The 16,710-nt window shown below is 36.3% G+C and overlaps 1 protein-coding gene across 1 annotated transcript; it reads right to left on the reverse strand.

The window, feature by feature from the left end:
• Positions 1–2,176: 2,176 nt before the first annotated feature.
• rab21 (RAB21, member RAS oncogene family) lies at positions 2,177–14,988 on the reverse strand. Its single transcript, XM_084111482.1, has 7 exons — positions 14,623–14,988; positions 10,230–10,289; positions 9,453–9,560; positions 8,685–8,748; positions 8,121–8,175; positions 5,996–6,084; positions 2,177–3,300 (listed from the first exon to the last, which is right to left on the reverse strand). Exons 1-7 carry the CDS (start codon positions 14,752–14,754, stop codon positions 3,158–3,160), a joined length of 651 nt encoding a protein of 216 aa, XP_083967608.1. The 5' UTR covers positions 14,755–14,988; the 3' UTR covers positions 2,177–3,157.
• Between the last annotated feature and the right edge of the window lie 1,722 nt (positions 14,989–16,710).

Consider the following 16,710-nt stretch of genomic DNA (forward strand, 5'->3'; position numbering starts at 1 on the left):
CTGACTGATGTGTGTGTTTTTACACTGAGAAGTAATTGAGACATCAGAGGAGACAGCTTGACCAGGGACCTCTGATCCCTAGTGGTCCGATTTAGGACCAGAGGAGTATGTAAGCATAAACTCAGCAGAATTAGATCACTAGCTAAGAAACCTTCCCTTCTTTAGATAAGAGAGCCTGTAAACAGAAACCTTGAGAAATGATATAAAGGCGGCTCTGTCCCTCTCTGATTGTCGCACTTGCTTCACAGACTGTACTTCGTGACTTCTGTGGGCAACTGGGCCTATTCTTGCAAGAATAAAATACTTTTGAATGATCATTTGATTCAGAGTGTCTCTTACGCAGTGATGATTGTTTAATGAGAATTTTGAGAATGTCCACCTACTTTCTCTAAGAGCAATGCACACATGTTGTCAGGAGAGTGGCAACTCCATCCGGAGTCAGTTCACATATGAGACAGTGGACATGAATCTATTTGTGAACAGTCAGTCAATGAAATGTCAGAAATGGTTCTTGCTGAGCAAGCGGGTTCACTAGGGCAGGATGTGATGGCTCACTACTGGCGTGTGGTCTACTTTACATGTTTCCTCCATTTCCAATCATTTGGTTAGTTCTAAGTCGCATTCAGATATTGAACCAGCCGCTGTTATTGTTGGCCAAGTAGGCCGTGGCTTCCAATGGAGTCCAGAGGACTCAAAGGCTTTTTTTACTAAAGTTATTGAGTCAGTATGTTAATGCACCAGTGTTGTTACCGGCATTTCACACAGCAGACCTCAGGATGTGTTGTTGTCTTTTTCCTGGACCAATTATTTATACAGTAATCCTAAAGACTTTGGTTAGATTTTTCCAGGTGTTTTGATTAGGGTTGGAGCTAAACTGCAGGAAAACGGGCCAGAGTTGCTGACCACTGCTCTTCGCTCATGTCTTCGTCTTCACAGTTCTATAGGCTTAAGCCCTATTCGGACGGGATTTGTTTTACATGGGTAGATGGAGAAATGTAATTTTGCAACAGGACGTCTGTAATGATAATGGCCAATTTGCACGGGATAAGAGATATCTGCAAAACTAGCAGAAGTGGGAGACCTTATTGTCGTCGTGTGCGTATTACGTTGCTTCCTGATATCATGTGCGCAAACACATATAACCTATATATATTTATATATATATAAAACAGTTAAGTACGGTCCAACGATATATTAATTAAATTCAGATTGGATTATGTTGGTAATAGGCACTTACCTAACTCTAAAAGAAGTTTCATGCCTATGATAAGTGCTTTCGATCTTCTTTCTGGTCTGAATGGTGTGTGGAAAACACTTGAGTTTTGCCACAGACTTGTCCCAGCGCCTAGAACGCAACTGAATGCTTTTTCAAGCGCCTCCATACTTGAAAAACCGTGGAAAACTACTTTTAAACAGGAAATGACAGAATATTTACGTACATGTTTACAGCGGGTCTATTCGCACAGGATTAGTATTACCAGAGGTAATTTTTCAGGACCTTTTTACAGAAGGTAAAAGTCGACGTAATCTTTACTGACATTGTCCATAATGATTACTGAGATGGCACATTCAACACTAAAATCACTGAGAAGCTCTGGTAATAATTACTTTACCCATAACCTTGTGTATGCTTTTGTTCAATAAATTGTTTATGCATGTCTTGAATGATTGGTGGGGTACTAATTCTGTGCAGGTTCAGAATGGCCCTTTAGTGATAAATATATGGGTGATGCACATCGCAGACCCTCGTGAAAGATTTGTTATTCATCTTCCACTCAGTCACGCTCTCTGGCGGTCAGAAGCCAAGGAAACAGAATATATTGGTGACGCATATAACCGTGGTTCTCTGACTGGCTGAAGACCGCCAGTCTCCAGTCACTCAGGTCAATGAAAAGACTTCTAAGAAAGTTGATTGTTGATTTGTATGCAGGCATTTATTGAGACACATCATTAAGGTCACAAGGCGAAAGCTACTATTTAGGGTTCTTAACAAGCAGAAGGACATGAAGGCATTCCACTCATTTATGCCCTCTAGTGGTCTTCCACCAGTCATAGAAACACAGCTACAACGCTTAACCAACATTTCATCACGCAATTGTAAAACTAAACATCATTTGCAGACCTCCTCAAAATTAAGTAAACAAGTTTTACTAATAATATATGCTAGGAGACAATAGGTGGGTCAATCTAGACACTTTTATTTAAAGGCACAGAAGGCTCACAGCTGCACCTCAGTGTTTACAGGTGATGTGATTGTGGAAACTATTAGTAGTTCCAAAAACTGTCCAAATGTTCAGATCTTGAAAAAAAAAAAAAATTAACATAGTAAAAGCAACAATTAAAAACAAATTTAAAAAAAAAGTTACCACAGCCGTTATTCATTTTACATTCATACAATAATATCGAATATCTGTACACTTTTCTGACTGCATTTGATAGCTTGAAAAAGTAAAGTACACAGTATTGGATAGTTTTCTCTATAAAGAATTTAGCAAGCAAACAATTTTTTTTTTCCCCATTTTAAATTAAGTAAATAGGCAAGTTGAAGAGAAAAGACAAAATCTACAAGGAGTTTAAATGTTCTAGATGGACTTTAATGTTGCATTTTTAAGAAAGATACAGAAGATATGAAAGACAGGAGGATGAGACCGTATAAGAATGACAAGAAGTACAAAGGTCTTTGGACATGTAGATGTTTGATGAAATTGTAAATAAGTTATTAAATAATAAAGAATATCTTTTCTTTTTTTTCTTAGACGTAAAATCTAACAAGGATTTTAAAGATTCTACATGCACAACACCTTGCCAAAAGAAAAAAAAAAGAAGAGCCAACATCAGATTGTTAGGGAAATGTATCAGTGCATGTGTTTCATAAGATTGGGCATTGTTATAGTTTGCTACCTATTTGTAATAACTTGCGTAAGTGAATCATCAGAACAGGTCAGTCTCGCATCTTTTCCCCCCTTAAGTCTGCCAGCAAAAGGGTGGAGTTATAAATCAACCATTTCAATAAGGAATAAACTGTTAAAGCAATGACTTGACAGAGCTGTAGAGCGGTCGCAGATAAGTGTAGCTGTGGGAAGTGGCAGTTCTTACACAGAGGAGGGCGAGAGAGGCCGTTATCAGTCCCAGGTATGGTAAAAGTGTGTAAGTGTGTTTAGGCGGATGTACAACAGCCTCCGGCGGGTATGGCAGTCTGCGGCTCGTCATCAACGATCTGTACGCCTCTCCGGGCTGTGCTTGTGTGACTCGCGCCGTTCCCCCTTGACCTCTCCTCCGCCTGAGCCGTCTCCATCATCCCTACAGATGCCGGCGAAAACGTCACAAATTAAAGACAGATAAGTAGTAATCTATAAAATAGACAAATAAATATATTGCAAGTGGATGACTCAATGTCTTCATGTTTTAAAGAGTGAAAAAGTTTGAAGACGTTGTAGAGTGTTGAAGTTTGCGTGAAAAGTAACATGGAAGCACAGAGGACGTTGTGAATGATTGTTTATAGTAAAAAAAGTTCGTATTTTTCTTACACACACCAATCGTTTTGCTTCAGAAGACATCGATTCATCCACTGAGGTTGTATGGAAGGGGTATAATATACATCTATAAATGTATACTAAGTCTTGTCATATACATCTGGTAAAGCATAAAGTTGAGTTCATTTTTGGGCAGATTATCCCTTTTTTTCTGATAAAACCGCAATTGCAATATAAAAAAAAAAGGTAGCAAACTAATTATTATTTTATTTTATTGGTCAAATAGTAGTCCTACAAACCTTTTTTTTTTTTTTTTGCCAAAAAAAATGTGTGTATGAATGACTAGGGTAAAAATAATTATAATAATAATCATTGTTGGCAACAGTCGGTTTAGAAGCATTTCTCATTAAGGTTTGGGAAGATTTTTGGCGCATGTTGAATTCCAAAATCCACGTTATAACCAACTCAAACTCAAGAGTTTGAAGTTCGTGTGGAGCAGCATTTAATTTGAACAAAGCCGTTCTGAGACAATAGCCGTGTTACAGATTACAGATTTGTGCAAAACTTTTGCAATATTTTATGAATGTCGATAAAAAACTATTGCGAAATGACGGCGACTAAAACTGAATTTTTTCCTCTCGTTCCAAAAATCATGGCAACGGATGTTCGTAGGTTTACGTATATCGCAGCTAACGCACTAGCCATTATTTGTAATAGAAGATGATGTAGGTGTGTGTTATCTAAGAATTCATGGCAAGGAAAGCCCCTTATACTTGAGAGCACCACATATGAGGCGTTTCTCTCTCCTGTCTGCTTCAAGGTCTTTTCCTTGTCCTTTAGAATCCAGTATTCAGTAAAATTATCGACTTTTACGTACGCCAGATGGCCTGTAAATGTGGAAAAACTCTTTCCATTATCAGTTTTGCAAAATATTCCTTTTTCGAATTGCCTGAAAAACCACCTCATGCGAGCGTAAAAACTTTTTTTGCAGTATATGGGAGTTTTTGCGAAATTGACGTGTTTCCATTGGGCGTATTTTCAATTTGTAATTTGCACAATTTGAAGGGTAATGAAAATGCTGGATCATGAGCTGCTGGAGTGTAAAAGAACACAGTGCCAAGCTTCACAATAATTCCTATATCTATAGTCTAATCAAGAACCGAAGAGAACTAAGTAATGTGTCGTCTAATGAAGAGTTGAGCCCCAGGGTTCACGATGCATCAAATTTACATAGGACGCGCACTGACAGAAGATGATTTCTTTAATTTGACAGACGATCACCTGGTTGCACAACATGCATCTGAAGTGTGTAAAACATTAACACCGTGAACAAAAAAACATGGTCCACTTTCAGAATTATTTTTAACGAACATCACACAAGTTTTCATACACGTTTAAACTTAAAACATAAACTTAATTTTAAGTAAACTTTCCAAAAAATTCGAGGAATTATTACATTTTCATTTGATTCGATTTTAAAGGGTTAACTAAATTGTTAGTTTTATAAATTTAATCACCGCTAATTTATGAAAGTAAATTTGTTTTTGACACTACAATGTTAAAATAAGCCACTATAAACTTAAATAAAGGTCTAGTCATGAAAAGAAAAAGTGATACATAATACCGTGATACATATTTTTGGTCATTCCGCCAAGCTCTATGCTTGGTGAACATTACAAAGTCTAAACTGACTGCACTTAATTTTTGTTTAATTTTTAGTTAAAGAGGTCCTATTATGCTTTTTTACATTTTCCACTTTAGTGTTTAATGTTGGTGTTTTAGCATGAAAAAGGTTGATGGACTCCAAAGGGAGTTACTCTCTTTATTAGTAAGAACTGTTCCCTGAAACGCCTCGATTGCAGTCTTCCAGGAACGAACACGTCTCAATATTCCTCATTTAAATAATTCCTGCCCAAGGCATAAGCTAAAAAAAGGGACAAGGTCTGTCAGAGTTCTGTTAATAGTGTGTTGAAACTCGCAGTTATGGAATGGGCGTGACATTTCCAAAACACACTTGAAGTGTTTGACCAATCACCACACACTGATCCAGCAGACCAATCAGAGCACACTGTGCTTTTCAGAAGGAGGAGCTTAATAGAGATCAAAACTAAACAGAGCGTTACTGACAGACTGGGAAGAGAGGTGCTGCAACAACGTCAAATATTTGAAAAATAATGTGTGTTTGTTTTTTTTGTTTTTTTCATTAAAGCATGAAAACCTATCCTAGTACACCCAAAAAAACTAAATCAAGACTTCGAAAAAGGTCATCTTAAAAGTAAATAGATTTTAAGTTTGAAAACAAAGGTATCTTCCTAACAATATGATTCAGCATATAATTGCATCAATTGTAAAAACACAAAAACATTGAGTGATCAAACATTTAGGTGAGATGACAATTCTGCTTCACCTCAAATTAAACTCAAACACCTCCATCCCCACCCCCTCCTTCTGAAATATAATTCAGGCCCTGTTATGGGAAACAGACAGACTGACAGAATACACAGCATCTAAAAGTAACATACGTTTACACAGGTCCAGAAACAGCTCCTCAATGCCTTTGTTTAATTTGGCTGATGTGTGATAGTGTTTTGCACCCACTGACTCTGCATATCTGGAAAAGGACAAAAAAAAATTAACAAAATAATAATTTCTCAGAAAGCACGTAAAGGCGCTGGAAGTAGGCCTACATGGTTAATCGTATTTTAATCATGATAATTATAATGTAAAAAGAAAAAATCGTTGTGATATTGGCCTGCTGTTTATTTGTCCTAAAACCTTTTTTTTTTCTACATTTACGTTATCTTGCACCAGTAATACACCTCCACTATCTTGCTTAGGAGTTTCCAGATGCCAAAAGCTTAAATCCCCTAAATGAAGCTTTTATCTTAAAAGGATAAGATTTCCGCTGAGTGTTTTACTTAATCTTGTCAATTTGGCAACCAATGCGCTCTCTCTGGGATGCAAAAAAGCGCTGATGATCTGACAACACTGACAAATATGCATGTTGGAGTTTACTGATGTCCATTGTGAAATTCTGCTCAAATTAAAGTGTCATACATCCTCGAAGAATCATATTGTTTGTGATTGTGGTTGTTGAATAAACAATTATACAACTCGTCTACAATAAAAAGTGTAAATGTAACATTATTGGAATTAATTAGGGGTAGGAGAAAAAAAAAAAAAAAATCAATGCATCGCAATTCTCTCTTCAACGATTCTGGAATCGATTCTGGGAAATACAGAATTGATTCTGAGCTTAGATTTTAACAGCAGATGTGCGATGACGCTGCATACGCTTCAGATACACCCGTATTCTGCTTGCTTCCAGTTCCTCTCACACACACACACACCACTTGAACCTTCCGTAAAGCAATCTTTCATAAAGTGAACGCAGCTTATTAGATCTCCCGCTGTCTATGATGTCATCAGTAAATCAAACAACAGTAAAGCTGAAAAAGAGAAAAATCACTCACTGCTCTTGAATGGAAAATGGATTTAGATGCTCTTAAATACTGAAAGCACTCTTTGTTTATTGCTTGTAAAAAATTTTATTACTAGCTTTTGTGTTTTTTTAAAATACGTAATTATTTTAAAAAGTACTAATAATTACATATGTAATTAAATAAAAAAATATTTTAAGATTTATTAATAAGATTAATTAATAAGAAAAAAAAAGTAGATCAAGAATTGTTTTGGATTCGGATCATGACTGCCAGAACCTTTATTACATTGAAAGTTATTATTATACAATAAGTGCATTTTATATATATATATATATATATATATATATATATATATATATATATATATAGTGCAGCCCTAGCTGTAAGCATTTCATTTCGTGATATTATGAATAAAATGTCCCTAATACTGACAGATATCAGTGAAATTTGCTTCTCAAATAAATGCATCTTGTTTTAAGGATGTTTAGATCTTTTTACTGGAAAACAGGACAAAAACACTGATTGAGAATGAAGGTTTGGGATAAGAGCAGTTTAAGAAAAGATATTCCCACATTTCTAAGGTAAACTTTGTTCCGCTGAATAAAACGTTGACATTTTTTGAAAAGTAACACAGAAGAGCACAATTTACTGCTCCATTCCCTTCACATTCAGTACATCTTGTGTAGACTCATCTTCTCATGTGACTGTCTTAATCATGTGACCAGTCTTTTAGTGCATGTGAACGTCATACATCCTCACTCAAATAGTGTATTATACAATGTTAATCTAAGAGATATTACTATAGACTATGACTATATAAAACTGTATGTGTACTTTTGTAACATATACAAAACCAAAATATATTAATATGTCTTTAGGCATAAAGACTTCATATAATGCTTTATATGATGACAGTGTTTCAGGCACTTTGAAGCATACAGCCATTTACAAGCCAAATCCGATAACTTATTAACCAACACTGCTGATAGCTGAAATTTAGAGCCAAATTGAAGTTTAGATTGAAATAAAAATAAAGCTATAGAACATTTTTTAAAGTTGATAGACAGACTGACTTCTGTCTCTCGCATCCAAGGTTTCCTTCACATAATCTTATATCCACAAGGCATACTAAAAACATCCTGATTCAATAAAAAACACATTATCTGCAGTAAAAACACATTATAGACATGAGAGATGTACATACCCCTCTGCTTCCTCCACTGAAACATGTCGCTCTTTGTCCAGGTCAATTTTATTGCCTAAAAAAAGAAAGATACAATTCAAGTAAAAATCAATACATCACAATATATGTTCACATCAAATAACAAATATTACATCAAAATTGTATAATGCATATAAAGTCGTGATTATGGAAAGTTTCAGACATAACCATTCATTGCATCTTTATTTAATATTCAGTCTAATAAGATAATGCTTTTCTACTATCAATAATAACACATTTACCACCATCGCTCCCACTCTTTAAGACCAAAGAATTCCCATGACATCTCCAGTTTAAGGATTTCGAGTAAATCATTTTTGAGTTTGTGCTCACAGAGAGTGATAAAAATAGCTGATGATATGGTTTAGAGCTGAGCACAACTGGAAAAATTGGATATTCCCATGATCTTAAGATTTTATCCATTTCTAGTTTCCCAGGCAATCACCATTTTAAAATTCTCTCATATCTTCCATGACTAGGGAACCCTGTAACATCTTTAAACCCATTTGCCAGATTTCCCAACAAAATCACCCCAATGTTACTCACCTACTATACATAAACAGATCTCATTCCCCAACATTTTCCTCAATTCTTTTACCCAATTCTTCACCTATCAAGAAAACAAGAGTTAGGTTACAGCAAGAACAAATCATTAAAAACCCCATTTACCATATTAATCTACAAACTAGAACCCAATAATATAATATCACCCAGTAAAATACTGTGTCTTGAAGAATAGTAAAAAACTTGAGAATTGATTCAATACATTAATCATTGGCTTTCAGTCATTATTATGTTCTAGGGGTGTGACAAGAGTGCTACGAGATTTTGCAATATTAAAACGTGATGATATTTCTCATCGAGGTGAAACCGGTCTCGCTATTTTAGCATGAAGGAGTTGAGTTTGTTGCAAAAACATTTTACAGTGCTTGCATTATGTCATACTCAGAAGGTAGACCTTCGTGGAGGTCCGTTACATTCGGACTAACATTATTATTGCCTCGTTATTTTATATGTATTTTAAATCCTTTTAAAGGCTATTGTTCACTTAGGTCTATTTTTATTACCACAAAAAATATTATCCGATTACTCAATCAAAATAATCGACCGTTTATTCGAATGACAAAATAATCGTGAGAGCCCTAGATTAGTGAAAACATTTCAAAATGCACTGCATTGTTTTGCATTTTGTGACTTTCAGTCACATATTTTGACATTGAAGATTTCTTAAAATAGTGTTAAAATATCGTCTCGCCTCATTCTCGTGTATCGTCACACCTCATTAGATTCTGATCATTTAATGTAAGCATTCACCTTCTGAAACGAGTCCTCATCCGTGACGTCGTACACCAATATGGCGCCGTTGGAATCTCTGTAGTAGATTGGTCCAAGGGCATGAAAACGCTCCTGACCAGCCGTATCCTGAGACAAAAGTAAACATATTCAAGAACAGAAACCAAATGGTTGTCCACTTAGAAGAACCAATTAGCTACTGTGAAGAGTTTCATGACAGAATTATGCATTTTAACTACTTTTTGCAATGCTCATGCAGGCATCTTGTGTTCGATACGCAACTGACTGGAAAATATTTGTCAGAAACTTGGAAGTAAAGCGCAAACCTGACTCTGAAGAGATGAGAGTTATTGTGTTTGGCTCATGAAGTCAAGAAACAATTCAAAGTCAAACTCCATTTACATTTTGAACACATTTCTGGTGTTATTGCGAAGAAAGTCATCTTTCATCAGAACGCAAAATATATTTCAACAAACATGCTACGCTTCTGAAACATCTTCCCGTTACAGCTGACATCCCCTCGAATCACTGGGCTCCATTCTGGTAACGCCCACTTTTATCAGCACAAAATCAAAATAATATCTAGAAAAAAAACCTACATTTTCCTCATTGGATAAATAATGGTTTGTGAACGCTACTTTAAGACTGCATCTCACCAACTATTGAGTACGAGCTGTTCATTCTCACAGACTATGGATCACTACCTTCATTCCAAAACAAGACTTTGCTTAATCTTTTTATTTAAGATCAACTGCTACACAAATGCTACAACCACAGTGAGGAATGTGTGCGACTCACCCATATAGCCAGATTGACTCTCTTTCCTGTGATGTTGAGCTTCTTTGTAAGGAACGATGCCTGCAAACAAAGGCATACATGCATCATTTTTGTATTAATTCAGAAGATTCAAGTCTATTTACATTTAAACATGCCAGCAGTCATATCACCCTGTAGGCCAGGACTGGTTTCCCACTGAAGCTAAGCAGGACTGAGCCTGGTCAGTACCTGGATGGGAGACCTCCTGGGAAAAAAGTGTTAGTGAGGCCGGTCACCCTGTGGTCTGTGTGGGTCCTAATGCCCCAGGATAGTGAAGGGGACACTATACTGTCAAAAAGCACCGTCCTTCGGATGAGATGTTAAACCGAGGTCCTGACTCTCTGTGGTCGTTAAAAATCTCACGGCACTTCTCTGGTAGGGGTAGGGGTGTAACTCCGGTGTCCTGGTAAAATTCCATCCATTGGCCTTTATCAGTCATGGCCTCCTAATAATAATCCCCAAGCTTTGAATGGCTCTATCACGCTCTCTCTCTATATATAGCTGGTGTGTGGTGAGCGCACTGGTGTTGTTGTACTGTGGCTGCCGTTGCATCATCCAAGTAGATGCACAATGGTGGTGGTCTGAGGGGAGACCCACTGACATGATTGTAAAGCACTTTGGTTGTACACAAAGGAAAGCCCTGTATGAATGCCTCATTTAATTTAATTTCATTTCAAACTTATGAATTTCACTTGAAATGCCACTAACTTCTACAGTAATTGGAAGACTTTTAAACATAGTAGTTCAGACACCTAATGTTCAAGAATGCCTGATTAAGGGTGTGTTCACACTTGGCATGTTTGGTTTGATTAAAACGAACCCTGGTGCGATTGCTCTGTTAATGCGGTTCATTTGAACATGTCTGAACGTGTAACGTCTGTCAGAGAGTTTGAAGTCTGCCCAGATGAAGAATACAAGACAGTGCAAACGAACTGGTAGTTCCACGAGACTTTTATAGATGTTTCCTCTCAGTTAAGCACACTCTTCACATACATGTCAAAGAGCGAATGTTAAAAGGGAAAAGAAAACACTCTGAAACACGCTACAAATCAAAGTGGAAGTAAACACATTATAATAAAACAACGGTCAGCAGTAGAGCGGTCATCTTCCTCTTTGCGCGAGCAATATCACTCTCACTGTGCGTGCGCGCTCACATAAAAACAGCACGCATACAATAACGTACGCCATAGAAGAAGTTATCTTAAAGGCACATCCACATTCATGTCATGAACACTACTTAACACTAGGTGGCCGTTACAAACGCTGCCATCCAAACCCTGGTGCGCACAAAACTACCGGACAGAGGCCTCTAAGGGTGTTCACACTTAGTTCGGTCTGATTGGCTAGTTTGGTCCGGAACAAAAAAAAAAACATTTAGTCCTGGTCTGCTTAGCATTCAATTTGGCATTTTTAACACCGAACATAAAGGCATAGGGATATGTTCACAACCTGAGTAGTCGGCTTTGATGACGTATTGCCTATTTTGAGACGAAACTTATCGAACGTCCAAAACAATGCTGTCTGCTGGGATAAATGCGCTCGTTGTGTGTGCGTAGCCGACATCTGATGGTATTTTGACCAGCTGATAACTCGTGAAGAGCTTATAAAACGTAAAGGAGTCAAAACAGCGGCAGGAATCCCTCATACACACACACAAGGAGACACGGTTCTGACGCCTGTACCAACTGTGATGAGCAACAACAATTATGAAATTAAACATTTAAGTTAATGAAATATTAACTTAAATTCTCACTCAGGGCTAGTAAGATTTTTTTTTTTTTACGTCTAAGGGGTTCGGCTGAAGAAGAAAAAAAGCTTGGTCAAAGAGGAATGATTATAATCCATACAATCATTATAATAGATTATTGACAACATGTAGCAGGTTTCACAGTGTTACATAAAGGCCAGAGCAGACTTCCCTGTATGCATTATTTGTTACACAGTAACATGGATGAATTATTACAATTCCATCCTCATTCTAAACTCAGCCACAAGAGATAAAAATCTTTGATGGCCTTTCATTATATTTAATGTTGAGTTTTAAAGAATTATGGTAACCAAGCAGTTTTAGTTACCATTGTAAAATAAAACATAAAAATAAAAAATTTTTCCACAGAAAAAAAAAGAAGAAAGTCATACAGGTTTGGAACAACATGAGAGTGGTTAAATGATGAACATGTTTTTGAGTGAACTAACCCTGTAAATATACATAGATCTAGTTACATAAGGCATAAGATATACACACCCTTTGATAACTGATAAAAGACATGTTAACTGTTATTAGGACAAAGGGTGACAGTATTGAAAAATCTAATAGGCTATATAATCAATACATACTTTGCTTTATGTTATTTCATAACTTTGGTGATTTTATTATTTATTTATTTATATCCTAAAATGTGGAAAATAGTAATCTTGTATAATAATAAAAGTATAATAATTATTTAGACTCTTGACTGGTGTATGGACTGGTTTTGACTACTAAGGTATAAAAAAGGCTCCTATGTATAGGTTTCTACCCAAGTAGGCTACCGCCATTTCTGAATGGGCTGAGGCTGGGATTTAGTGAGTTTGAAGTGAAAGTATTTGATGAATGTATGTGCGGAGAGCATTCACAAAATATTATTATCTAATTTTTGACAGAGGTGGCTTTTAGAGGCTTTTGCATCAGAGGTCTTCTTCATATATATATATATATATATATACCGTATTTTCCGGACTATAAGTCACACTTTTTTTCATAGTTTGGCTGGTCCTGCGACTTATAGTCAGGTGCGACTTATATATCAAAATTAATTCAGACTGAGATGAAAACATTACCGTCTACAGCCACGAGAGGGCGCTCTACGGCAGAGTTGTTCAGAAGCGACACCAAGGATGAAGAAAATGCAATGGATTCAGTGATGTGGAATGAGATTGCGGGTGCTTGGTGAACTTGTTTACTGGTAACTTGCTTGTTGGACTCACTGGCTTATGTTAATTTAGCCTATTCAGCCTCCCAGGTATATGTTCTTTATGCTATTGTGTAGCTGAATAACTGTTAATGTGTTGTGTTAACACACCGGATACCTACTCAGCCTGTTGTTCTGTGTCTTACTGTGTAGTTGAATAACTTGCCTTTCCAGATTAAATGTCTGTTCTTGGTCTTGGATTTTGTGAAATAAATTTCTAAATAAATGCGACTTATAGTCCAGTGCAACTTATATATGTTTTTTTCCCCTTCATGACGCATTTTTTGACTGATGCGACTTATACTCCGGAGCGACTTATAGTCCGGAAAATACGGGTATATATATATATACACATATATATACATATACATATATATACATATACATACACATACTTTTATTCAACAAGGACACATTCAATTGGTCAAAAGTGCCAGTATTTTTTTTCATTGTCACATAAAATTCTACTTCAAATAAATCATGTTTATTAGGACTTTCTATTCATCAAAAAATCCTGAAAAAAAGTATCATCAGGGTTTCCACAAAAATATTAAAACGGTTTTCAACATTGATAATAATGAGTTGAGTATCAAATCATCATACAGAATGATTTCTGAAGGATCATGTGACACTGAAGACTGGAGTAATGATGCTGAAATTTCAGCTTTGATCGTAGGAATAAATTACAGTTTAAGATACTTACAAATAAAAAGCAGTTCTTTTAAACTGCAATAATATTTCACAACTGAAAATACACAACATCTGTTCTAATCTTTCTGTCATAATTCTGTCACTACTCATTTCCATCATAACCACCAAATATGTGTACACAAAAATCACAAATGAACTGAACATGTTTTGGTTCTTATGAAAAAAAAAAAAAAAAAGAACAGGAAGAGCAGAAGTTTCCTCTAATTGAATATATACAGGTAGGCTAGTTGATGAAAAACTTGGACATAAATTAGTGACCACATAAAGATTTAACGTTAGGGTTAAATGCCCAAAGGCTTTTTTAAAAGAACAATCATTTCAAGTGGTAGCATGAAAAACAGTAAACATAATTATACAAGAACTAGTCAAACGGTGTTTGGATTACAAATGAAAGCTTATCGCGTGGCACTACAGGCCACTGCTTGACATCTCATGTTAAATATATAGTTATTATACACAGTATATGATTATATACACCATTTGTATTCGAACTGCATATATAATATTATTATCGTGCTATATAATCTATCACAATCTAGGCCCATAATCTACTAACTTACTATAGGGAAAACAAAAAAAGACGAGCAAAACAACTTAAGCTAACAAATCGTGTATTACAACAAGTAAACACACAATATATTAGATATATTACAGCTGGCTCACATACGTTATATAATAACGTCGAGTAACGTTAGTTCAGCAGACTCGCTCACCTGAAGGGTGGTGATGTGTTTGTCGTTGAATTTGTTCTCGCAGTATCGCAGCACCAGCGATGTTTTGCCGACGCAACCCTCCCCCAGAAGCACCACCTTGAACGAGTACGTCTTCCCTCCAGCCGCCGCCATGCCCAAACTCTCTCTCTCTCCCGGACGCAAAAACAAAGCCTGATTCGAGCCCCACTAGCCGATCACAGCAGCCATATAGATCCACAGATGACAGTAACGCACACAAAGAGTCACCGATCTGCGCTTCGCATGAAGTCTTCGCACTGATTCCACTGTTAAACACTGATTCACTCTTGTTGAAGATCTGCCATCAGTCTAATGGCGCTCTGTGACGTGACTGAGAGGTGGTCAGGTGATCCACGGGGCCGCGGCTCGGTTTCGAGACTCACACGATGTATTCCTGCAGGGGGCGCGCGGTGGCTCAGACTGAGAGACAATCATGCATTGAGCCGCTTCAGACGTTTTGTTTAGTTTCTTACTGGTGCAGACATTAGTTTGTTAAAATGTGTAATCATTTTAAATAGGTTGTTTGAAAAATGTTAAGGTCATAAATACACACGCTGGGGATATTTGGGGATATTTAATTTAATTAATCAATCAACAATACTATTGATCAGCATTACCAAACGTGGACGTTTTCCACTAGAAACAAGCATTGATGCATTATTTTAATTTAATACTGTGAAGCTGCTTTGATACAATCTGTATTGTGAAAAGCGCTATATAAATAAACTTGACTTGACTTGACTTGACACGCTTCAACTATCCCCATAAAATGTTTTTTGTCTAAAGGCAAACGGTAATTCAAAACGCCTGTGATTCGTCAATTTTGGTTCAGCGCAGAGAAAAGTAACACGAATCACGCGAACGCCACCTGAATAATAACGACGATGAACTTAAAGGGATAGTTCACCCAAAAATGAAAATTCTGTCATTAATTGACCCTCATGTCGTAAAACCGAATTTTCTGAAGAGGCACGATTGCTTTATAGGCTATGATGAACAGATTTAATTTAGGCTTTTATTCACATGTAAACATTCATCAACTCAAACCAGTTGTGGTAAATGGGGGCTCAAGCATATTTGTTTGACACGTGAGAACCAATTAGGTTCATTCTCGTGTTGTTTGAGCTTCTTCAAGAACCAATGAGGTTTGTCAAGCGTCAAGCATGTTCGGTTGAGCTTCTGTTTGTTTGTTGATCATTGTTTATATGTGAATAAAAGCCTAAATTAAATCTGTTCCTCATCTAAAGTCTCTTCAGAAAATGTGTACAAAACCACTCAATTCATGTGGATTAATTTTCCGATCTCTTTATGAACTTTTTGAAGCATCAAAGTGGTAGTTGCATATTGTCAATGGAGGGACAGAAAGCTCTCAGATTTCCTCAAAAAGATCTTAATTTGTGTTCTGAAGATTAACGAAATTCTTATGGGTTTGGAAAGACATGATGATGAGTAAATTATGACAGAATTTTCATTTTTGGGTGAACTATCCCTTTAAATAAAAAAAATAAAGCCTGGTTTCACAGACAGGGGTTAGATTAAGCCAGGATTAAGCCTTAGTTTAATTATGGCATTTAACTAGCTTTTATAAATGTGCTTTAGAAAAAAAAAAAAAACATTACTGGTGTGCATCTTGAGACAAAACAATGGCACTGACATATTTTAAGATCTGTGTCAGTGCAAGTTGCTTTCAGTTAAAACATCTCAAACATGTATTTTAGTCTGGGACTATAGGCTTAAACCTTGAACTGGGGGAAAGAGAAGAGATATAAATTATGATAGTTATAAACATCTGACCAATCAGAGACAACATCTGGGCCATTAATCCCCTCCCATTTTGTATAAGTTTTCTTTCCATTCTACCAACTGATTATTTTTTTATAGTCAGAACTGACAGTAGTTGCTAGAAAGTCTTATGACTTTTAAAAGCTGCAGATACCATAATTCACCAGTGACATATTACCATAGACTGTAATATTACGTGTAAAAAAAATATGTAAAATAATAAAAAAAAGTCCAATAAATGGCTTGTATTCTTATAAATTGATCTACTGTCAAAAGTAAACTATCATG

This window comes from Abramis brama (genome assembly GCF_963993115.1).
Source record: "Abramis brama genome assembly, chromosome: 4".
NCBI classification, from domain to species: domain Eukaryota; kingdom Metazoa; phylum Chordata; class Actinopteri; order Cypriniformes; family Leuciscidae; genus Abramis; species Abramis brama.

Excerpts from the sequence above, each read along its gene's own strand:
- rab21 (XM_084111482.1), bottom strand. The coding sequence starts at position 14,754 with ATGGCGGCGGCTGGAGGGAAGACGTACTCGTTCAAGGTGGTGCTTCTG. Across the intron at positions 8,176-8,684 it reads GATCTGTTTATGTATAGTAG|GCAATAAAATTGACCTGGAC; the intron begins GTGAGTAACATT and ends TTCTTTTTTTAG. Across the intron at positions 3,301-5,995 it reads GTTTCTGGACCTGTGTAAAC|GGATGATGGAGACGGCTCAG; the intron begins GTATGTTACTTT and ends CGGCATCTGTAG.